This window comes from Lathamus discolor, chromosome 4, assembly GCF_037157495.1.
Source record: "Lathamus discolor isolate bLatDis1 chromosome 4, bLatDis1.hap1, whole genome shotgun sequence".
NCBI classification, from domain to species: Eukaryota; Metazoa; Chordata; class Aves; order Psittaciformes; family Psittacidae; genus Lathamus; species Lathamus discolor.
The window spans coordinates 41,789,021-41,813,539 of NC_088887.1; the positions used below are offsets into that span (position 1 = coordinate 41,789,021).

The 24,519-nt window shown below is 39.7% G+C and overlaps 1 protein-coding gene across 14 annotated transcripts in view; it reads left to right on the plus strand.

Moving 5' to 3' along the window:
- The window catches only part of DMD (dystrophin), a 1,176,091-nt gene that overhangs the window by 1,131,664 nt on the left and 19,908 nt on the right, over positions 1 to 24,519 (plus strand). For 10 of the 14 annotated variants that reach the window (XM_065677216.1, XM_065677227.1, XM_065677214.1 and 7 more), the window contains 8 exons: positions 1,098 to 1,209; positions 6,288 to 6,424; positions 7,202 to 7,240; positions 11,797 to 11,862; positions 13,175 to 13,240; positions 15,166 to 15,324; positions 22,722 to 22,965; positions 23,323 to 23,446. In XM_065677216.1, coding sequence (XP_065533288.1) covers positions 1,098 to 1,209; positions 6,288 to 6,424; positions 7,202 to 7,240; positions 11,797 to 11,862; positions 13,175 to 13,240; positions 15,166 to 15,324; positions 22,722 to 22,965; positions 23,323 to 23,446 — 947 coding nt within the window. The remainder of the gene's footprint in view (positions 1 to 1,097; positions 1,210 to 6,287; positions 6,425 to 7,201; positions 7,241 to 11,796; positions 11,863 to 13,174; positions 13,241 to 15,165; positions 15,325 to 22,721; positions 22,966 to 23,322; positions 23,447 to 24,519) is intronic. The other 4 variants (XM_065677211.1, XM_065677226.1, XM_065677224.1 and 1 more) reach the window with 2 other exon arrangements.

The window sequence follows — 24,519 nt, forward strand, 5'->3', positions numbered from 1 at the left end:
GTATTACTGAGGAAGAGGTAGGGATGAGAAGTGAGTAGTTCAACACATCCACGAAGTCTAATTTTCCCATTACCAGATACAGTTTATGAACTCCTGAATTACTTACACAGTTTTATATAAACAGCCAAAGACCAGTAGGTGGAATTGAAAAATGCAGCACTTGGAAAATTAAAGGATAGCAAGTGAATGGATAGTCTGTAGTAAGCGTTGAGAACTCGGGAAGTAGACACTGGATCTCTGTGTTTGCATCTAATTTTACTTGACTGATCTCATCTGTCTCTTAAATTTATATAACAAATCTATTATCATGATAGTAGAATCTGTCTGTCGCAGATTTTTTCTCTGGCTTTGCAAGCCACTGAAACCCTGTGTACACACTTGACAAAAAGATACTGTATTGGAAGGCTTTTAGAAAGCTAATACTGTGTGTCTCAGTGCATGTAAAACAATGTTCTTTTGAGGTTATTGTGACTGAACTGCTTTGCGTCTTTGGAACAAGACAACCCTTATGCCTCTAGCTCTTTCAGGCACTTTAGCATAGCAGATACAGCAGTTAGCTGCCTCACATTGCTGATGAGGTTAAATAATGGCCCAGAAGTGCATTCAGAGTTTTGCATGGATGGAATGCCATACAGGAAAATTGTTTTGTTAGAGGTGATAGGAAAGTCATAAATTCCTGCCTTGTATGCAGCAGTTAGGAGTTTGTTGGAGTGACTGGTTGAGAAGAGCATTGTTTCCTTGAATTTTACTTTCTCTGACGTTCTGTGTTAGGAATTATGATGAAGAGCCAAAGAACTAAAATTGGCGTTAAAGAAACAAAAAGCATGGTGGTGTCTTTCCTCTTTTAAGAGTGAGTGAGTGTGTGCAAATTTTTCAGCGTTGCCCAGTGTTAAAACTGTTTTTGAAGATTCAGATCTTTGATAAACATCTAAGGCAGCAATACTGGTCCCTTGGTAGCAGAGGAGCATTGCCAAGCATTGCACACCGTGTGACATTTCAGGGAAGAGAATTTACTAACACAGAAAACTTGACAAGCTGATATGAAGTGTTCACATACAAATCTCTGAAGTCATGAATTTTTTTTACTCCTTTTTTAGGTACAGAAGTTTAAAGCACTTTAACTATGACATCTGCCAAAGTTGCTTCTTCTCTGGCCGTGTGGCGAAAGGTCATAAAATGCACTACCCCATGGTGGAGTACTGCACACCAGTAAGTAGCTGTTTTACTGACCCTTACTGTCCCTTCTTATGTAGAAAGGAAAACCTTCATTTCCTATGTGCAAGGTAATGGAGCATTTGGGTGGCTTTTCTTTTCCCTCTCCACCTCCCCCTCTCTGATTAAATGCCCTTTTATATACTGTATATGCCAGCAATTTCTGATGCTTGGTAAAGGATACTTCAGTGGTTTGAAGTAAATTGAAGTTCATTGTTTGCACAATGCTGTGTTGTAATGTATTATTGTGTGCTAATGACTTGTTCTATGTTCAGTGCCAAAGTTCACTTTATGGATCCTGCAGGAAGCCTGTGAATTGTGCAAATACTCGTTCGTATCTTAGGTCACAATGTTTTCTCCGTATCAGTGTGAGATTTTTCTTCCTTTCCTCAGCAAATTGCCACTTCACTTTTTTCCCTGCAATACTGTGATTGCATTTTTAAGTTCTCTACTACCTAGTGGTACCTTGGTATTGTATAATCATTTGATGATATAAAATACCAGGGAAGTTCTCAAGAATAGCAAGTTAGATTTCATTACTGAAGACTGGAAGCTGATTTCACACACAATGCAGATATGCTGCATTGACGGTGTGGTGAGGGTCTTCAGCCTTGTTTCACAGCTCTCAAAAGGAGCATTTTTGCTTAAACATTTCTTTCTTACCAGAAAGCTGGAAAGGAAATTCCATTTTACTCTTTCAATGTAAAAAAACTGCTTCTGGTTTTTTGGCTGCTCATGGCCCCACCAGCACAGAGGGGCATAAATTAGAGGATCTCTCATGTTGTTCTTCCATGATGCAGCACAGCTGAGCTTTTTGCTGCCTCTGCTATTGTTCATGCTGGTATTGAAGAGTGTGCTCTCTGGTTGTCATTTCCTGGTGTGATGGGATGGACTGTAGTCTCATACTTTCATCTGCTGGTCAAATATATATGGTGAAAATAAAGCATCAAAACTATTTTACAGTCTAGCCTCATAAAATTTTATGAATGGTCTTTATATATTCATCCAAACAAAAAGGCATGGCCAAAATGAAGTAAAGACTGTCAACTTTTCTTAGAAACTTAGGAAAGGGAGAAAAAAAATCATTCCCCTAAAATACTACAGTAAAGCAAACCCAGTATATTTATTTACATTACCTATGAACTTTTACTGTAGCATTTAAATGGCAGTATTTAATCTGAATCACTGCAAGGGCAGCTACTGTGAATTTGCTAGCTGTTTGTCAGTGTTCACTGGCTGCTGCTTTTCAGCGTCACCCCCCAGGGGTTGAGGCTACTGGAAAGGGCGATTTGTCTGAACTGCTGCACAAGTCAGAAGGAGATGCTGGCACTGCCTGGGCAGGTTTGAACAGACTCCTCCATCGCAGGCATTCCTGGAGCAGGATCTCATGATCGGGGTTATATACAGAGCCAGCAAGCGAGCGACCAACCTTTTTAGAGCATTCCTTCCAGCTGCAGCTGAATACCTCCTTGATGGATTGGCTACAGTTCTGTTTTGCAGTTTTCCACCCTCATTCTTGCTAATAAGTAACATGGGAGATTTGTGAAAGGTGCAGAGAGTGCACAAACCAACTTCTTGCTATTATTTTCTTACCCTATTCATAAGATGCGTTTTGAGGAGAGAGAAACGAAAAAGGATTGTGAGACACTCCCACAGCCTGCAGCAAGTCATTGCAACACAAGGTCCAGCAAGATTTTGTTCTCCCTGGAAAAACAGATTACTAATAGGTAAACATGGTGGCAAGCAGAAAACCTGCAGCCACATTCGGATTGCTGGATCAGTATAAACAACCATTCACAGCCAGTACATTTTTTTGTGAATCCTGAACTCCAGCAGCCTGTGCTAATGCGCTGTGCCTGGCTGCACCGGCAGCCAGTTGAATTAGAGAAGGATTAACTGGGTAAAAAAGAAAAAGGAAAAAGTGACTGTGGCACACAGCAAGCCCTGATCTTTTTTTGTGTTGCTGCTATTAAAAAAATAAACCCAAGTCCTGTGTGACTGAACAAGACATCCACTGAAGCTATCATGTCTAGTATGCAGTTGTTTTCTAAATGAATTGAAGAGGGGTTTGCAGGTGGTAGAGCACTTTTTCCTCTTCCTCCAGACAGATCTCTGACCTTCAAATGTATTTTGGTAGACAGAAGACATGAAATGCCTTCTCTGATATATCTTTGCAATAGCTAGATGTGCACAGTGAAGTGTTTTGGTATTTTTGCTCGCCTTCCTTCTTACTTCCAGGAGATTTTGGAGCACTGCAGTCTTTAATTCTGCTCAGGGGAGATTTGAGAGCTCATGCTAAACATCTGAGCGATGTGATAGCTTTTCCTCTTGTGCAAAGGGTTGAGGCAGAATTAAGGTCAAGGCAGTTGCCCAGTTTTCATTTAGTCAGGAAAATTGCAACAATTATTCCTGAAAGCAACACAGGTCAATTTTATTGTTCAAAGATAGATGACTTTTTTTTGTTGTTTGTTTTGAAAGAGGTTTAAAATAAAGCATAGAAGGCAACTTCTAGACTGGGATTTAAATGTAGCATCATTTTTCTGTTTGGGTTTAAGAGACAGTGACACATCAACCACCTTGTTAGAAGGAAGCGTGTCAAACCGAGACACCTGTCAACAGCTGGGGTTTGCAGTCAGGTTGTCTGGGCTGAGGGCTTGGCAAGGCACTTTCTTAAATCAAGCTGGATAGAGTCAGATGGTGGTTCTTATGTGAATAAGAACCATTTCTTATGAAATAGTTCTGGCTTTAGATAGTTTTGGAATATGCTCTACCCAGCTGCCTATATATTGCTTTGATTTAAAAGAACTGGGATGCTGCAAGTCCACTGTTTCTTGCTCATAAGCCAGTTCTGCTGCGAATTTTGGTTTGGATGATTTTACTCTGAAAATCATGTAATAAAATATCTGTGGTATAAATCAGAAAGTCTGGCTGAAAATAGCCTCACTTTATCAACTTGTCCACATAATAATCACATTTTCTTTGCCTTGTGCTCCTTGAACATTTTTTAAATGGCATTTGGATTGTATGAGAGGTGCTTGGTGCTTCTTCTTGTCACTAGAAGATGTATTTTCTTCTTGGGATTCTTATGCTACCAGCTAGATTGGGATGTTTCTGTGCAAACACACAGTTTTACCATGTGTTGGTCATGCAGAAGTTCATGGGAGCAAGGGGGAATAACAGCCTTAAAAGGATGAAGTGCAGAATGTTTTATTGTTAATTATACCTGAAAAAACTTAATCCAAATTATAGTCAAATGCATTGGAAAGTGTTCACAACATGGAAAATAGATAAGGCAGGAATAAATGGTTATAAATGACACAGGTGAACAAACTCTACAGAAAGCTGTGCTTAATCCACTTATACCAACACTAAATATTAAAAGATTCCCTCTGTTCCCAGCTGATGTACTGTTTGTGCTCTCCTGATGCTGACCTGGTTAGAAGCAATCCTAGCAGGCCTTGCAGATGGCATTTGGCAGAGGGAATTCCCTCCTGCTGGGTCATGCAAGGCCACCTCAGTAAAGCCCCTTTCCAGAGTCCTCTGGGTGGTCTGGGCATGCCTAATCCACCCCTTTACTACAATGTCTTACTTCTGATGTATTGAGGAAGTGATACTTAATATTATCAAGCATTATCTCAGTTTCTTGAAAACACAGATGCTGCTGTATTGGCTTATATGGTCTGCTGTGTCACTTCTCTGCCAGTCATTGATTACCTCGAATTTTTCCTACTAGACCAACTGACTGGAAAGAGAGCCAAATTCTTTCCAGCTTTACATGAAGCTTGTAGGTATTGTCAGTACAGGGATAATATTTGTCCTTTCTGCTGATGCTTTTCAGTCTTTTTTCAGATTATTTTTCAGGGTATCCTTAATTTTTCTACCCAGGCAATCATTACAAAGATACACAACTGTGTTTCAGCAGCTCAGACAAGGTTGGCATGACTGATATGTCCCAGCACCTCCTTCCTCTCTAAAGAGAAGGCGTAGAACTCATTAAAAAATGTCAGAAAGATTAACTTTTACCTCATTTCTTTCCTTCAAATTAGATACACTGGAGAAGCAATATCATTAGGTGGGTCAGGAAGAACTTCATTTACTGTAGAAGAGCAGTATTTCAAGGTCGAATGTCTCTGTGAGGTGTGGAGAAGGGAGTACAGCCTGACTAAAGTAACTGAAGTCTTCCATTAAAATTCTTCAGAATATCACCCAGCTCTGAATCAGACTCACATGAAGTCTTGCATCTTCCCACCAGACGTCTTTTGAATTCTCTCTGGCTCATTCTGATCTTTGGGAAACTAATTCCACTTTGCACTCCTCTGCTGGTCCCTATAGTAGCAAGGAAAGCCTGCTGCAGGCAAGGGAGTAGAATACTTTATGCAGCTTGTACTCATCTCAGGGTATTGATTTTAACTCCCTGCTAGCTTCAGATTAAATAGGCACAGGATGAAATAAGTGATCTAAGAGCTTTCAGCAGCTCGCACCTGCTTTTTGTTTCTCTTTGATCAAAATATTAATGGCAGAGGAGGCCGAGAAGGGAAACTGGAAAGAAAGCACTCCAAAAGAAGAGGTCTGGCTTTTGTAGACTGACAAGTCCTTGAGATGTAGATGACAAGCGTGTGGTAAGAGTCAGGATCCAGCCAGTGAAGCAGCTGGATCCCTGGCTGTGTATCCTTCCTGTGCAGGCTGGACACACTGATCAGCTGTGTGTCCTCTGTTAGAGTCATTTTAGTCCTGAAAAAAAGCAAGCAGAGTCTCCTGAGCCAGATGAGGAGACGACAGGTTCTTTTCTAATTATTGCTTGTCCTCTTGAGATCACCAGAGGTGAGGTGTGAGCCTGTCAGAGAGTTTTGGAGCTCCCCTTTTTCTTCCTTCCTCCCCCCTAGTAGTGTCACTGTGTAGTACATTGTAAGGTGACAGTGATAAGTAAATAAAATTTGCAGTTCTGGAGATCAAGCTCTTGGCAGCTCTGCTTGGTGTGGCCACAGATCTTCCAAGTGACCCAGTAAAGGAAGAGGCAACCAAAAAAGCCTAACAACCTCATGAAAGATGATTTCAATGTGATTTGTGGCTTTCAGACAACTTCAGGAGAAGACGTCCGTGACTTTGCCAAGGTACTAAAAAACAAATTTCGAACAAAAAGATATTTTGCAAAGCACCCAAGAATGGGCTACCTGCCTGTGCAAACTGTCTTGGAGGGAGACAACATGGAAACGTGAGTAGCTCTGAAGTGTTTAAATAGCAGTCATTTGATATGCTCTTTGAGCTCCCCAGCTGGTGCCAAATCCCTTCACTTCCTAAATGCATAAAGCCTCTTTCTGTCTTTCACTGCTGTTAACCTTGGCTGGCAGGAAAGCACAAGCTGGGATTCCAATTGCCATTGCCTTTGTCTGTTTTCACCTGTCTTTATACAGGAGCTACAGCTTCAGTTAGTAAAAGAAAACTACTTACGGTCTTACTGACAGCCTTATAAACTTCTAAGTTTGATATGGCAATTTGGAGACTAATGATCTCTTCATTAAATTTTTATTTTCTTCCAAATGGATGTCTTTCCATGGTTTTATTTTTTTTTAATTAGGCTACTGTGTTTGCAAGCTTCCCAGCTGATTTCTTCTTTTCTAGCCCTATAAATTCAGTCTTATTAAATGCTTTGATGTCTTTATGGGGAAAAAATTAAAAAAAGCAATAATGATGCACATGGAGAAATCAATGAGTTAACCCGGTTCCCTTTGGTTTTTTTACAAATTAAGTCAGTTGTTTAATGGCAATTGCATGCAGCTTGTTCTCGCTCTTTCTCTTTCTTCTTTTTATTTTAGGTTTATATTTTTCCTCATTTTTTGGTTGGTTGCTCTTCACGTTCACTCATGTTGGTCTGCTGGATTTCTGGTTTTCAGTTGTCGTGATTTTCTTTTTCCCCAAAACCTTCCTGTAGTTATTTTGCTGCTGAGTTTCTTCTGCCTCTCTCTTCACCTCCTCATTTTTTGTCTTGCAGTCCTGTTACTCTGATCAACTTCTGGCCAGTAGATTCTGCGTGAGTACTTTTGCTGAAGTGTGCTGCTGCTGCTGCTGCTGCTGCTGCTGCTGCTGCGTTCCCTCACTTTGTTTTGTTTGTTTCTTTAGTTTTACATAAATTCATTTCCTTCTTTCTTTATGATTTTCTTTGGTGCACTCTCCGAAGGAATGTTTTGATCCCAATTGAGTAGAATGGGATAAATCCAGGAATTCTCAGCAATCGTGGATTGTGTACTGTATCCTCTTTCTGGAGTGTGTATTTTCATCGAATTAACAGGGATTTTGGCGCAGTCCTACTAATGCTTATGTTTGTCATTTAAAAGCTTGTGTTTCTGAATAAGTGTTGATCCCTCTGAATATATACTAAATGCTTTTTGAAAGATAGAAATTGAACTTGATGGATTCTATTCAGTTTCAGGAGCGACGTTGTTTTGTAGCAAAAGCTGTAAATTGGTTTTATGCGCAACCGTGCACACTCATGTGCCCTAATTAATCCAAAGCTCACTGGGTATTTTATTACAGTTTTATAGATACAGTAAGATTTGTGAAGGCAGGTTGGAATGGGGAAACACTTACTGTATTTTCTCAGGAGTTAAAAAAGCAGGATTTTTTCAGCTATGAAGTGGATTTTCAATCTTGCACGATTCCTGCACGTGCATTGTCTTACTGTCGTAGTAATACCCTTAGCATAAACTAAAGAGATACACATATATATATGTACTGTTGTGGCATTTGCTACTACTAGTGTTACATGGATGGTTTTAGAATAATGTTAAATAAGGTTTATTTTTAATTCACATATTGATAACTAATGAGAAACTAATAAATAAGAGTTTTATATATTTCTATACGGTGAAATGTATATGGCTTGCACCTTAATGGAATTTTTGGTAGAATAAACAATAGTGAAATGTATATATTGGAATATTGATTTATAATTTTCATTTGGAGCACAAACCATTGGGAAGGCAAGTGAAGTGCTCTACCCCTAGGAAATTTAAGCACCCAATGAACACTTCTAGTACTGCAATCCTCATATTGTTGAGGATTCACCCACGGAAAAGGCCAAAAGGCTGGAAACAGACTGAAATAGAGGGGCTTTGAACTTCAGGAAGCACTTTCATTTATAAATGCATCTGGGGACTATTGCAGCATTCTATATACTCAACTGTGGATCTAGATTTCTTACCCCTTAGAACAATTGCAAAGTTAAAAGTAACATTTAAAGAAAGCCTGGATAATATGGACTGACACAACATGTAATTAAGCTGCTATAACATATTTAATTCTAGTTACTTACAGTATTAACACTATAGGTTATGCCTAAACTGACAGCTTCACACCAAAGGTTTGGTGTAATATACTGCAGGAAGTTTAACTTGCATGTAATATTTAAGAAAACTTGACAGATACTGAGAAACAGAGTTTGTTGGAGAGGTTGCACCTTTTATCAGGCCAACTCAGGTATCTTCCTAAGCACAATTCTTTCGTCTGGTCTGACAAGAACACAGAAAATTAAGAAATGAATAGTGGCTTGGAAGAATTGCTCTTCATTTTGTTCTGCTGATTTTGTTCCTTTCCTTGATGCTAGAGCGTGGGGATTACGACACAAGTTACTGAGCTACACGTTTAAAGATGTTTCTCAGTTACAGGGCTGATTCCAGCTTCAGCTGCCAAACCTGTTATTCTAGTTATCATAAAACTTCCCCATGTTTTCTAAGATCTTGCCTTTTTCTAGTACTTCCATGCAAGTCTTCTGGTAATCTTCAGAATACTTGAGAAGAGCATACCTGGCAGTGTTCAGCAATGGTGGTGCTATCCTGACATCAACATGAAAGTGTTTATAAATGCATATGCATATATTTTTTTGTTAGAAGTCAGTAATTCTTACTGCTTATTATCTGGTATTTTGCACAGATATTTTGCTTGCAGCCATGAAAGGGACAGCTCACACCTTTTGCGAGAATTTGTGTCTTTTTACTTGGGCTATGGGCTGCCAGTGGACCATAATACAGTGTACTTGATTCTTCGCTTTCAAGAAGCATCAACTGAAATGCTGAACTGAAAGGGCAAGAAAAGCGCCCTTGTCTTGCCAGCTGGGTCTCCAGGGTGCAGGGAATCGCAGAAGGTAGCATTTGCCACTTGATTGCCACTTGACTGGAACTCCCCGAGCTGTTACTGCAGAGCCCAGCTTGAGCAATGCAGCTGTGGAGCCCTTGTAAAAGGGATGGTTATCTTGGCTAAATATTGGCTATGTTTCCCAGCCTTCTTGCTGACTGTTAAAACTGGTTAGGTGGGCTGAGTATGTGTGCTGAGAAAGGAGGGACAGTGAGCTCTAGCACAGATGGTCATCTAAGAGTACGTCTGTCCAACAGCCTGAAATACAGCACAGTCGGCCTTAGGCTTTCTCAGATGCTGGCAAAAATGTACCTCTGAGCAGCTACATTCAACACAGAGACAACAGTGTTTCTCAACAGGTTTGCTTTCTTAAGCAAACTTTCAGAAAGCTGTTTTGAAGTAGATCTCCATTGCAGTATGTTCTGAAGTGGAGAAAAACCTGGAAATGTAGCCTCATTCCCTACCTGCAGCTGCTGAAGAGACAGAATCAACAAGTTACGCAACCCTGTGTTGCCTTCAAAATATATATAATCACCCACTTTGTTCACTTACAAAATTGAAGCTTAGTTTCAAGGCAGCAAGTATGTGATCATGCAGTCAGGCCCATCTTTTGCCTTGCACTACTGCCAAAAGGGACATCTCTTCATTGCCCAGTTAGTCCGAATCAAGTGCTGTCCTTTCCTTTGTACTGGTACAAACACATGCGCAATGGCAGGGAAAGAGGGACTGGGAAATAATCCAGCTCAAAACTAAAGCTACTTTTAGCACAGATTTCTTAGTCTACAAACAGTATTAGCAGCAACATTTGTGTGAGCATTGATAGTACCAGCTTAGACCAGCTTAACTCCTGCTGTATGTCAGACAAATAAAAAAATGGGGATAGCATCAGTTTATCTGAAAACTGTTGTTGTCTTGCTGCTCCATAATCCACTGCTCTTGATAAATTGTGTCCTTTCCCCCTCCCTTCCCTTCAGCCTAGATGTTCTTACACAAAATAGGGTATCAAGTTGCAGGGAAGCAATAGCCCCTGTGCACCAATCTCTGCTGAACTGAGCAACTCTGTGAACTGAGTATTTATCCTCTGGTGTGCTGTCGTAATGTTTGAACATGTTGGTGGCTAGAAGTACGGTCAGAGGCCAAAGCTCATTTCGGACAAAATGAGATTCATGATATTTGGCCTTTAATGTCTTAAAGAGAAAAACTCTTTTCTGTTCTGCGAGAAGAGACATTAATGATGATGAATTTTGTGTATCCACCATACAGCTCTATGAACTGGAAAGTATCCTAATTTTCTAGAGACCCTTGCAGGATGATTAGAAAACTGGAAGATGACCAGTCTAGTCGATATGCTGCAGGATTATCAAACTCTTAACATGGGAGCATTACAAATTATTACAGTTTTGGTATATAAGCAGTAAAAACAAAATCTATCTGCTCTTGCAATGCAGTGCAATCCCAATTGGGCAGACTCAGACTGAACTACAGTATCCAACAATTTAAAATGGGAGGAAGTCCTTCCGCAATGAGGAGTTCCAGAAAGAGTGTTGGCAGAGACAGAATAAAGAGATGTTGAAATTTAGCTAACATAGGAGACTGCATACAGTTTGGGAATTGGCGTCTTTTTTTCTATTCCAGCACCTCGTCATACCATGTAGATATACTGGCAAAATCTCTCACAGCAGCAAAGGGTGCTCTCTAAGTTGCATGGGCAACGTAATTCCATGGTGACATTTTCCAGAGTTGAGGCTGTAAGAAACAATACTCTTATTGATGAGAAAAGCCTCATGAATTTTTTCATCAACAGAAAAATTAAGAGGTCCTCATGCCATCTGATCTGTCAAGCAGAAAACCCAAAATAGTTGACAGTGTCCTCATGTAGAACACACTGATCTGTGGTTCAGATTGCAACTCTGGAAAGAGACTAGGCAAAATCATCACTGTCTGCAGTGTGTTATTAAAGGCTCATTTCAGACATCTTTTGTTTCTTGTATTTATTTCTAGTTGCTCGTGGAGTAGTCCTTAAAGGCTCTTTAAAGTGGGATGTGCTGGAAGCAGGCAATAGAGTAGGGCGGGAGTAGGGGAGAGGTTTCCAGCAGGGCTTTCGCAGCTGGCATAGGGCTGTGTGTGAAACAGGATTACCAGTGAAAGAAGCAGGTGTGAAAGGAAAACCAGGGTGAAAGCTCTTCTGTAAATCCTTTGGGAAAGGGCTCTTCAGAGATTGGTGTGAAGAAGAGTCGTTGCAGCGAATGGATTGCAAAATGGTCGAAATCCCCAGTGTGGTACCAGAGAACATTGCACCGATGGCTTGAGGAGGCACATGCAGCGCCTGGAGTTATAATTTGCTGTTTATCAAACATAGCATAAGGCGTGAGGATGTGAGGGTATAGGCATAGCTAAGTGTCTTTTTACTTTTGAAGGGGTATTGTTTGTGATTAATCAGTGTTTTCTGCCTTATAGGCCTGCCTCGTCCCCTCAGCTTTCACATGATGATACTCATTCACGCATTGAACATTATGCTAGCAGGTATGAGACCAGCTGGACATTAGGCAGATTTCTCTAAGCAATCAGTAAAAAAAAAATAAATTCCAAAGGCTAGGTGCTACCTAAGCTTTTCCTAAAGAGACATAGGGTCTGGGGTTTTGCTTTCCAGGCTTTGAGATGCAGAGCATTGTCTGTGGTTGCTATTAACCAGCCTGTCAACTAATTTGCATGCCAGAGCAACTGTGTGGTCAGAAGTGGCCTTTAGGTCCTGTGGGGTCTTTGTTAAGCTGTGCACTCAGGTTACTGATGTTTTAATAGGGCCTGTAGTGATAGGACAAGGGGTAATGGGTTCTAACTGAAAGAGGGTAGTTTCAGACTAGATACAAGGAAGAAGTTTTTAAGTTCAATGGTGAAACAATGGAACAGCTTGCCCAGAGAGGTGGTAGATGCCCTAGCCCTGGAAACATTCAAGGTCAGATTGGACAGGGCTCTGAGTAACCTGATCTAGCTAAAGATATCCCTGCTTATTGCAGAGGGGTTGGTCTAGATGGTCTTTAAAGGTCCCTTCCAACCCAAACTATTCTAGGATTTTGCATAGAGTTTTATCTTTAATATGGACCCCGGTGTAATCATACAACTCAGAAGAGCAGAAACCTCCAAACTCTTTGTGAATCTCAAGTGCCATTTTAATGTTAAGTGATTAACCTTGTGCAATACCACAAACAGGATTTTTCCTTGGTTTGGAGGATTAAAATAGTGGTAAATTGCTCCTTCAGTTCACTTGTCTGCTTTCATACTGCTCTCAAGAATAAAAAAATAGTGGGTTAATTGCACAAACATGGAAACATTTTTCCACTAGGCAAGCAATTAGCAAGGGTTGAGGTAGTGAAAAATAGTTACTCCAACCTCTTTTTTCTCTCCCACAAAATCACTTGATCAGGAGAGGTATTTCTGCATTATGCAGGACATTTAGGAGGCTGAGTGTTTAAAACCAATGAGAAATGACTGATCATTACAGTTTTGATGATGACATTGCCAGGTAGAAAGCAATTTGTGTAATCCCCTGGCATTTTAAGGCCTTTCTTTGGTTGTGGAATTAATTAATCATGAGGAGTGGAATATAACCTCAGAGAAGGGCTTGAAAACTTGGAAGTGAGTTTAGCCAGGTCATCATAACAAATAATCCTTTGTGATAGCTTATTGCAAAACTATTTTGTAATCAACAGTATAAATTAATTTGAGTTTCAGATTCATTAAAGACATCATGCTCTTTAAGTCTTTCAGGATTATTAGAGCAAACGAAGTTTCTGAAAAATGTAATTGATTTTAATGAGTCTTGTTTATTTTTCCACAGGCTAGCAGAAATGGAGAATACCAATGGTTCTTATCTAAATGACAGTATTTCACCTAATGAGAGCATGTAAGTAGTCTGGTTTAATATCTTTGGCATGTGTTTTCTTGTGAAGGTTAATAACTTGTAATGAAATTCTTCAGTGCTGCATTTGCATGGCCGTATACCACATCTGGTTCATTTTAACGATGAACTTACGTGTTTTCAATTTGTATTGTAGTGTCTAGATTCATGGCCAATAGCTTAGTATCAAATTTATGCAGCTGATAGTGGATACCTTCAAGATTAAAATTACTAATTTCTTCCAAAAAATTAGTGATATATTCAGCAAATAATTCCCATATTACTTGGAAAAAAGGCTCGTCATCTGATGTGTTGTAAGGACAAACATAAAAAGATAACCCTTCTCTCTGTACTGCAAGCTTAACTGCAAGGTTAAATTCCTGTAAGCTAGAAAATAGTTGTGGGCAAACTGTCATTCAAAAGGTTAGTGAGACTAAACAGAAGTCTTTGGTGTACAAATACCTGAAATACATTGCAGGTGTAAGCCAGGAGGGACTCATCTTCTCCACAAAATATTTGAAGTAGTAAACTTTAAAGTTGGACAGATCACTGACAAGCATTCATTGTACTACTTTAAATGTAAAGTCATAAATAAAATTTTTAGTTTTAAAAAAGTAGTTCAATCTAATGCCACACTGAGACAATTCTGTGGTTACTGACATGGTAACATATTTCTTCTCTCGTGATTTCCTCGATCTTGTTTATTTGCTGAATGAAAGGACATAGAACTAGAAAGCTAACTAAATAATGTTTCTGAAAACAGAAGTATGTAAGTCATTGTCATGCTTGAAAATTTGGTCTCAATTGATTAACTGCATAGGAGAAGTCATAGCACAGATTCTGAATCAATAAAATTTGAAAAAACCCTCAAATTCCAACTTTTCTAAGGGTGATTTGGTTTGGTTTGGTTTTTTTCTTTTATGCATAATCTCATCCTTTCCACAGTTTAAGGTGTGGATTTGTCTGAAACTTTAGACAGAATCTTCTTTTTATTAAATCTGTAGCATTTCTTTAGCGCACAGTACTCTGGCCAGTCTTCATTCCCTTAAATTGAGATTCCAAATCATTAAGGTTGGTTGTGAGCCTGTGAGATGTTTTTGAGTACAGCTGTTTCTTTGTTTCAGAATAGATTCTCCTTTGACTTGGTACAATTGTTGTACCAACCCTGTACAACCAAGTACATTATTTTGATGTATTGGTTCAAAAAGGAGAAAGTTAAAATGATACCTCAAAACTAATGCATGCACAATGTCAGTATAGTTTCATGCAGTTCATGAAAACTTAGTTTCCAAGTTGTATGTTAACTGTGTATTATTATGGATAGTAGGAATGCATTAATAGATGGAGTTTAACATTATTCCCACTGAAGTATTTCATTGTCCTTAGTTTGGCCTTTCTGTTCGATTCTTTCTTTAATTAATTAAGAGTTCTTTTAAGATTATTCAGTTAAGCACTGACTATCCAGTTTGACAATCGGTTTGTACTAATAAAATGGGAATAAATCTGTACATTCTGATTTTTTTAAAAAATATAGGCGAGATACAAATTGCTGCTATTGCTTAACCCAGCACAATGACCCTTCCACAGCACAGATCAGGCAGCAGAAGACAGCCCTTTTTTTACAAGCAGATTCCTGATTGGAGTTAGGCAGGAGAGGAAAGCTGAGGTTGTCAGCTGTGGTAAATCTTGGCTTTAAGTATATCAGAAGGGGAGGGAAAGAGCTGTGGACTCTCAAGAAGGAAAATTATCAGGGACTGAGTGAAACTGTTCAGCAGATTTTGCTTTAAGATACATTGCTTTGCTGTTTGTTACAAAGAGTTCAGCAAATCTCTATAAGAAATGAGAAACTGGGAGTGAATCATCTCCTCATATTCACTTCAAAGTTAAAAATGAGGAAGGGGACAGCCTGTTTATTCTCCTGTGTTTTCCAGAGATGATGAACACTTGTTAATCCAGCACTACTGCCAAAGTCTGAACCAGGAGTCCCCCCTGAGCCAGCCCCGAAGCCCTGCCCAGATCCTGATTTCTCTGGAAAGTGAGGAGAGAGGTGAACTGGAGAGAATCCTCGCAGACCTGGAGGAGGAAAACAGGTAGGTTACACTGTCTGCTGCCACAGCCCTTGGGCATGTGCTACAGGGGCAAGTGAAAGTTTTCTCTCTCTAAGTGATGAGCTTGACATCATATCATCATTAACTTGTTCCCACTTCCAGTAACTCCTTCCCACTTCCATTGTAGTGATGTGTCATCACTACTTCTTTCAGAAAACCTTTCAAGCTTTTGAAGACGTACCCTGGTCACCTAACACTCATTGTGCCAGCTGTGACAAACTCTGTTCACTGTGCATCATAATATATCCTTCTGCTCTACTGTGCCCTTTATTTCCTTGATAGTAATGAGCTTCATACCAGTGTTACTTTATTTTGCTGTTACACAAGGAAAAAGACAGGAAGAGGTTCTTGGAAAAACAGGCTTTTCTCAAGAAGGTTGTTCACTGGGATACATGAGGTTTTGAAATTATCTCAATTCAGTTGAAGTAAATTGCAAAATAATTGAAATAATGTGAAATAATTGTACTGCACAGATAGATGGAATTAACTTTCATAGCTTTTTATGGGATAAAATTAGTTATAAAGTTGTATTTTCTTTCAACAAATGAGTACTGTCACAGTGGTTAAAAGTTGGCTCCTCTTTTCATTCTATTCGTTTGGTATTGCTTGTTGTTTCTTTAGCCTTTCAATACCAAGTATCATGTACCACTTTTATTTTCAAATTATCTTATTTAATCACAAATACTCCCTCACGACTGGATTCTTGTAGCATCAACAACACTACAGTCCTCTTTCTGTGGTACTCTGGAGTCTTAGGCCATCATCATAAAATCACACAAGAGTTGGCAGTGTCATAGATCTCTCTATGCGTAAGTCATCTTTGGATGGTACTAACCAACTGCACTGGCTCCATCACACTTTTTTTCAGTTAGGAGTTGGGAGATCATAGAGGATCAGGGGGTAGCAAGGATGACAAAAGCATTTCAGGCAGAAAGCTGTAGTAAACAAAGCTCTTGCTCATTGAACAGCAGTGAGATTTTGTTTGAAACAAAGTCCAAACTTCCCACTAAATAGCAGATACATCCAAGTACTTTCCAAAACGGAGGAAAATCCGTATTTTGAAATAAGCCATTATACTTTGCATTTTCAGGACTTCTGTAGTTAAGAAATACTGGGTAACTAGTACAATACAGATAATAAGATAGCTTAGTTTTCAGGGGAGGAGTGTTATTTTTTTAAACAGGATTAGGTAGTGAATCGTGGAATTAACAAAAACCAACATAATGCTTTTCTGTCTGTATTGAAAATAAGCTGCCCACTAGAAAGGAGGATGGCTTTTAAAGCAGCCTAGTTTTAGATTAGAAAGCTGGTATATGAAAACTAGTATAAAAAGGAATTAGACAGCTAAATAGGCTAAAAATTCCTTTTCAAGGTTAATGCCTTAAATTTCAGTTTGAGCTTTATTTAATGTATCAATTACTCATGAGTAGTAGCACATTAAGAGATCTCTGACAGGAATTACACCTCAAAAATACCTGTTTTGAAGTTTGCCAATCCTGGATTAAACAAGAGCTGTAGACTATAAGCTTGGTTATAGCCTATTTTCTCATTTGTATTACTGGAGGCACTGTGGATGCCACCACAAGCAACCTTGCCTTTTGTGGATGCTTCAGATCTCAGTGCAGCTGGGATGAAGAGGTCTGTTTCTGTAGGACAGCGTGAAGGTCACATTGTTGTAATATTCATTGATTATGACAAAATCATTACTTTTGTCTCTGCAAACTGCTATAAATAGCTTGTACTTAAAATGTGAGGTGGATGCTGAATAGTGAACAGGTTCTTGTTGTCCTGTTAGCTTGTCACAACCAGATAACTGATTTTATGGAGGAAACAGTGGTCCCTGTTTAGAAAAACAAGCTGTTCAGGCAGGGTCAGTGAGGAGCCACTCATATAACTTACCTACCTTTAAAAACCAGTCTTGTCTCTTTAGATTTCTATTCCCTAGTCTTTCTCCTCCTTTGAGTTCGTGCAAACCTTTTTTGGCTGTTGTCAAAGGTAATCAACAACCCAGTGCCTAATTACTTGCATGAACCCAGTTCCAATGAGTGAATTCCTTCCCATGCCCTCCGAGCAAACGTTTACTACAGCAGCATGATGACTCGGTGAATCTGTTGCTGGGAAATGACCTGAACATGATGCAAATCATGTTGTGACCACCTGGTCCTCAGCCCAGCCTTAAAGCACCTGAATTGTTTCATCTCCGTCGTAAATACCTTGGGACTTGTTGCTAGAGCATGTCTCCTTGCTGGTGCCGAGCTGGATGTGGTGCTTATGCTGGGGAAGGCAAGTGGCTGGACAGCTCGCAGTGTTAGATAAACAGTCGTCCTTTCCTGCTTGTGTTGACACAGGTTTTGTTGCATACACTGCTGGGGATTTTTGACGACGAAGATTTAGTTCTCTCTGCTGTATCTTGTATTATTTTACAGTGGGAGTCAGCCCGTGCAGCCACTTTTCAGCAGCTCTTGGGGAAGCTGCATCAAGTGCCAACAAGAAGCAATACTACAATATTCAGAACGCTTCACCATCATTTCTCTTTTCCTTCCACTCTCCACAATTTCCTGCTTTTCAAAAAAAAAAAAAAAAAGCCCCTTTTTTGCTTCGTGTTTTGACTTTTCTGTGTCTCTTTTGAGCTCTTTATTGAATTCTGACCTCCATTTAGTTTTCAGCTGCAGTTTATGGTCTCCAAATATTTTATCTTAACTTGTTACTTAAATGTAAGACCCTTTGAAATTGTAATTCTGAGGTTCTGCTTTTGGACAGTTTAAAAAGATCTGTTGCCTATTTTGAATTCTTGTGAAATGTGTTATCCAACTTAGAAACTAACCAAGTTGAGACAGTTCTGACTGGGTTTTTTTTTCGGTTCCAAGGACCTCTTGGAATAAATTCATTATTTATCTGCTAGCATTTTGAGACCTTCGTACTTCTGTGGCTTGCAAATACGACCTCCTTAAATAATTTATGGCTAAAATTTCACTTTTAAATAATTTATATTTGCTAACATGTGAGTATTTTAGAGAATATTTTCAATTGGTGAAAATGTTTCATTTGAGTGTAAGGCATTCAGACTGATGCTCAGCTTTACATCACATGGGTTATTGTGATAAGACTGTTTCTTATGTATGCAATAAATATAAAGTAAATTTGAAGGCACTATCACTGTATTGCAGTATAAGAGAAAAAAAAAATTATAAAACTGTCCCAAAAACATTTTGAGATTTCCTTAAGAGTGAATATATTCCAGAAACAGAGAAGACAGATTTCTGGTGTCCATCTAAAGTGGTACGTTACATAGGTTATTCTGCAGATAGGTTATACTGACTAGGATGTACTGTGCTAGCATAAAGTGGAAAGCATACATTTTGCAGTGACAGAGGCCCAGAAATTTTTTGCAAAGAATTAAAATACTTTCCTGCTGGCTTAGTGACTAAAGAAAAAGGATGTTTCCTAAACATTTTAGTTGAGTCAAGATCACTGACATACTGATGCAAAAGGGAGACCTCCATCGTGTTCTCTTCTTTTTCTCTCAGTTCCTAGCTGTATATATCAAAACTTAGTAAATGAGATCTCCAGCCAGAGGTAGTTGCCTTTCCTTTACTTTCCTGACTTGTACTTGGAGCAGAGGGTGCTGTCCACCACTGGAGACGCACTAATATCCCAGATCTCAAAGCTGCTTTGTTTCTGCGCAGCAATGGTGTTCCTTCAGATGTGAAGGCTGATGAATGGCCTTCTCAAATAAGTTCCTTCTGTATAGTTGCCAATAGTGAGAAAGTGATATATTTCTAAACATCTTGTGGCTCCTTTTGGTATTTACTTTGGCATTGAAGAAGGGAAAGTAGATCTTCTGAGGGTGAAGCATCGTGAGTAAACACTGGCACTCCAGTGACAGGGGTAGGTGGTTCAGTTACCAGCTTTGTCCATATCTTCAGGCCACTGATTTTCTGTAGAGAGATGAAAAATAACAAGAATTCAGAAATTCTCAATTGCCTCTAAAAGGACTACTCAGCAAATTGGGACCACTAGGATTTCTGTCACCAGGAGAGTAATGCCACCAGTGATAGATGGCAAAAATCCATGAGTTCTTTGCTACCTGGCTCTTTGCAGTTGCATAAATCAGGGTTACATTGCATGCTTCCTCTATTATTTTTCTTCATGAATGCTTTAAAGAGGTGCAAGCATAATAAATGAGATATCTAAATATATGGGAGCTGTCTTTCTATATTTCTGTTACTGAAGTAGCATAGATCAGAGGATGCAGCAGCTTCATTTGTCTGTGATAGCCCAGTGTAAAAGTTACCCAGCCTGAGCTATGGTGGAGGGAGGCTAATTTTCACAGTATTGCCTCTGCTTGCTTAGTTACATTCATTTAGAGAGGATTATGTTTTTATTTCCCCTTTCTCTTATGTCCCATTTTATGCTGAAAATGTCAGAGTGCTTTTCCTTGGGACATAGAGGCTTCACATTGAGGGCTGTGAGCAGTGCCTGGCTTAGCAGCAGCAATCCTTTTTCACCACACAGCTTAAAACTGTTCCAGAGGTAGGAATAAGAGCTGATTGTTCTCTTCTCCAGGATATTCTTACAGCAGGTTTTGACTTCTTTCTTTGTTAATTTTCAGCTTTTTCCCCTATGTTAATACAAATCTTCATGCCTGTATGTTTAGATCCCAATTACTGTGACATTATTGATCATTTGCACTCCACATCACTCCTGCAGGTCTGAAGGCAGTTTCTGTGATGATGAGTCTCAACTCTCCTAAGGCCTAAGGACTGTGTTAGCTGGACTGAAAAGGTGCAGCTGGAAATCTCAGTGACACAGGTGCTCTGGGCAAACTCACATCCATTCCTCAAAATGACATTCATTTGTTCCAACAATGTTACTGTATTTAATTACTGAACCCACAAATTCAGACATACCTCTACTTGGATAATGTGCAATATCCTTTACAATTTTATTTTTTTTACTGTAGGCTTTCAGAAGGAGTTTTTAACTGTTTTATATGAGACATGAAGGCATTTTTATCTGAATTACTCCCTGGTCCTCACTTGTTTTTCAGTACCATGGTTACTGGAAGGACTTCTCTGTGCTGATAGTTGAGGCGATAATTGTAGATTTCTTTGTAGCAGGGTATCTGATTATGTTGTAAGTATGACCAAGGGTGGTATTTTATCTTTTGCTTTACAGCACTTCAGACTTTTGAGTCTGCTGTTTGTAGAGTATTGCCCATATCGTATATCTGGGAAATTTCTCAAAGGGTAGTGATAGCCACTATCTACAGACTTTGTGAAAAACAAGCTTAATGATCAATCCTATCTAAACGTTAGCCTGCAGTAAGACCGTGTGTGATACTGCTGTCATGCTCATTCCTATTCCCTTCTGTATTAATTATTTACCAGTTCGTTTAGCTAGGAGTATCCGAAGACAACATCCAGTATAGCCTGTATTTCTTTTTCCCAGATTATTTTCATGGTCTTGAAACTCTATATTTCATTGAAACAAAAACTTCCCTTGAAAAAAAATAACTCTTTCTTGAGAGGGTGGTCAAACACTGGAACAGGCTTCCTAGAGAGGAGATCTTTGCCCCAAGCCTGTCAGTGTTTAAGAGGCATTTGGACAATGCCTGTAACAACATGCTTCAGTTTTTGGTCACTCAAGTGGTCCGGCAATTGAACTGAATAATCTTTGTAAGTCCCTTCTAGCTGAACTATTCTGTATTCTATTCTTAACTCCCCATAGTTTTTCCCCCTTTGTGTGGGTTTTAGAGAAAGCAGTCTTGAATTCTGGAACAACCTGGAACAACCTGTAGTTAAGAATGATCTACCCCTTTTTTTAATCTTCTAAAACTTCAGCAGAGGAGGGATCATTCAGGTCAGACATTCTTTAGGAATCATATTTTGGGGTGTGCCACAGCCACACGTTAGCAGGTGTCTATATCAAATAGCTGCTGAAGGGCACAAGTACATTTGAAAGACAGTCAGTAACCTGTCTTTGTCCTCGGCATTGCTTTCTTATCTATGCGAAACAAAGTATATTGCTTGAGTTCTTGTTCTGCTCACAATAATGTACCTTTAGAAGAGTTTCAGAGCTTAGTGAGGTTTACCGGGAGGTGTCTGAGGTGCTATTATGCCTCCAGACCAAACTGTCAGTGTGTACTGTGATTTGCAGGCAGAACTGGCAAAAAGTGCCTGTTCTCACAACCTCAAATAAGAACAACTTGGAAAAAATAAAATCTGGGTCGCTGCTTGTGATGAGTAAGCGGTTGCCAGAGCATCCTCCTTCTGGGAAGCTCTAAAGGAACATCATAGCAACAGAATCCCAGTGCAGTTTATTAGCCTTCCCTTGCCTACAAAGATTTTGTTGCAGGTTACTATTTTTGCAGTTTCAGACTGCCTTATCCCTAGCAGGGTTTCAGTTTCTTACCTTCTGTGCTCATCCTGCTTGGTAGGGTTTTTTCATGTGGACCACTGTAGAACATATTAATCTATGGAGTGTTTTACTGGAGTAAAACTGGAGCTTTACAGAATAAAAGAACAAGCTTAGCAGTGCCATAAAATTACAGTAGACTGCAGCAGTCTAGACAGGGCAGTCCAAATGAAGATGAAAATTATAGCCCCAGAAGTTAGTGCAGTGCAGTTTAACAGAGCAGTTCACTAATTTGTCTTTTCCTCATATTAGGTTAGCAGTTTTAGAGCTAGGCTGGAGATGCAGTTGCAAATACAAAGGGAGGAGAGTAATGTGACCTGAGTGACGATGGCAGAGTTGCAAATGAGCTCTTGAGTTCTGTGTTTTGCTCTGACTTTCTGCATGGCTGCCTTTCTGTTTTAGCTTTCTCATCTGCAGAACAGATAGGCCAGCCAGGTGGCGTCCACTTTGATTAGTGTTTGTAAAGGGCTTTGATCACCCAAAGTCCTCTTTTAGCACTAATTGGTCCTCAAGTGTATTTGTGCATGGAAGCGAACAGGCAGTCCGACTTGTGCTGGGAAGGATAAAAAGCAGGAAGCCGAGAGAGGGCTGATCCCAGGACAGGCTGTACCCGGGCTTTGGGATGGTGTCTGGAGCCCAGCCAGCCTTCTGTGCTGTGTGCCCTGCAAGGGAATTAATCGTGAATTCTGGTTTCAGAGAAAGCCTTTAGGCAGTGTTTATATCACAAGTCCATATAGTATCAGCTCCATGCAAATCTGTGAGGTGTAAGCCTACACGAATATACACGCATGTGGATTCAGCAGAATGAAAGGCAGGTGGTGCAGGTGAGCCTCTGCCCCCCTGTAGCTAGACACATCACACCACACAAGAGAAGGTGCCTTCTTCCTGCCCATTGCAGAGGATAGCCTAAACTGGCCTATTCGGCTCCATAAAGCTTTTACCTTTTTGTTATTTCTCAACAGAAACTTGCAAGCAGAGTATGACCGTTTGAAGCAACAGCATGACCACAAAGGACTGTCTCCACTGCCATCCCCACCGGAGATGATGCCAGTTTCTCCACAAAGCCCCCGGGATGCTGAACTCATTGCAGAAGCCAAGCTGCTTCGCCAGCACAAGGGCCGCCTGGAGGCCAGGATGCAAATTCTGGAGGATCACAACAAACAGCTGGAGTCACAGCTGCACAGGCTGAGGCAGCTGCTGGAGCAGGTGAGCCCTTAAGCCTTTCTTCTGGATCTCTTTCCAGTAGTAGAAAGTAGAGTCACTTCCAAACAGCGTGTGAAGCATTACCAATAACAGCAACATACCGAGAAATCATATCTGTGGAGGCTAGTGAGAGAATAATATTAAATTGTTCTACAGACTGCACGTGAAAAGGTGAAATCATGTTCCAGTGTTCTTACTTAGTCTTCTTCCTTGTCTTATTGAGAATTTAAATCCATTGTTTGCATGGATATATTTACTTAGACAGAAAAATTGTGTGTATTCACGGAATAAAAAAATACAAAGATTTGTGCAAGTGTACTGAGAAATAGTTAGTCTCTTCTTTTTGTCTTCAATTTTCAGCCACAGGCAGATGCCAAGGTGAATGGTACAACACTGTCATCTCCTTCTGCCTCTTTGCAGAGGTCAGACAGCAGTCAGCCAATGCTGCTTCGTGTAGTTGGCAGCCAGACTTCAGAAACCATGGGTAAGATAACAAAGTTCAGATTGTCATAAAATATGTAGTCCCATTTTTCCAGAAAAAAAACCCTTAAAAATAGAAAATACTCTTCTCTCCTGTTTAGTTCAAATGAGAATGAAGTAGACCTTTGCAGTGGTCTTCAGTGTCATCGCTAAAAGGCTGACTATTGTATTCGAACTGACTTTCATCTATTAAGTGTGACATGGCTGATTTAAATGCACACAGTGTTCATTATGGCTAAGAGATCAAATCTATGATTAATCATCTCAGCGTTAACTGATATGATCTTTTTTTAACTATGTCATGGCTCAATCAGTAGGATTGAGCTGTCACTCATAGGCAGTGCTCATCTAGTGTCTTCTAAATATCACATCAGATGTGATAATGAACATCATCTGAGTTGTGGAGTAAGGTTAAGTAATACTATTCTGTAGCTAGAGGCTAGAATTATTATTTTGGTGCTTTCAGTAACTGCTTTGTAGCATTTTCCTAATTTCCTATCTGTTATATTATTAGTAAGTATTTATTACCAAGTAGTAAGGATTTTCTGTTAAACCAACCATTTCAGCATCTTTAAGCAAATGTGCTTAAATTATTTGAACAAGATAATATTTTAAGACTGATGATAATATTCAGCTTCATACATATAAATTTATTTAGTGTATATTGGAGAGAGGCTTTGGGGGAGAGTGAGAGACTTACGTGAAAGCTTTGCTCTTGTTAGTGAGAGAGTCAGTGACAGTGAGAAATTGAATGGGAGGGGACATGCTGCTGTGTCTGAAGTACCATCATGGTGGGAGATGCAGCTTGTTTGTGGCCTTTTTCTTTCATCCTGAGCATGGGCAGTAATGTTAGCCTGTGCCAGTATCAAACAAGATGGGTTCTGTACACCCTACAGCAAAAAAAGTGAAATGAATTGTACCTTGCGGAATGCTTAAGTTAAATCCTGGGGTGAGAGAACAGTCACAGGTAACAACAATTTCATTTGGATCTTTCTTTAACAGTATGACTAGAGAGTAAATATTTTGCTATGTATGGCATACACAGAGTAGACATCATGTATCGGAGTAATTTGCATC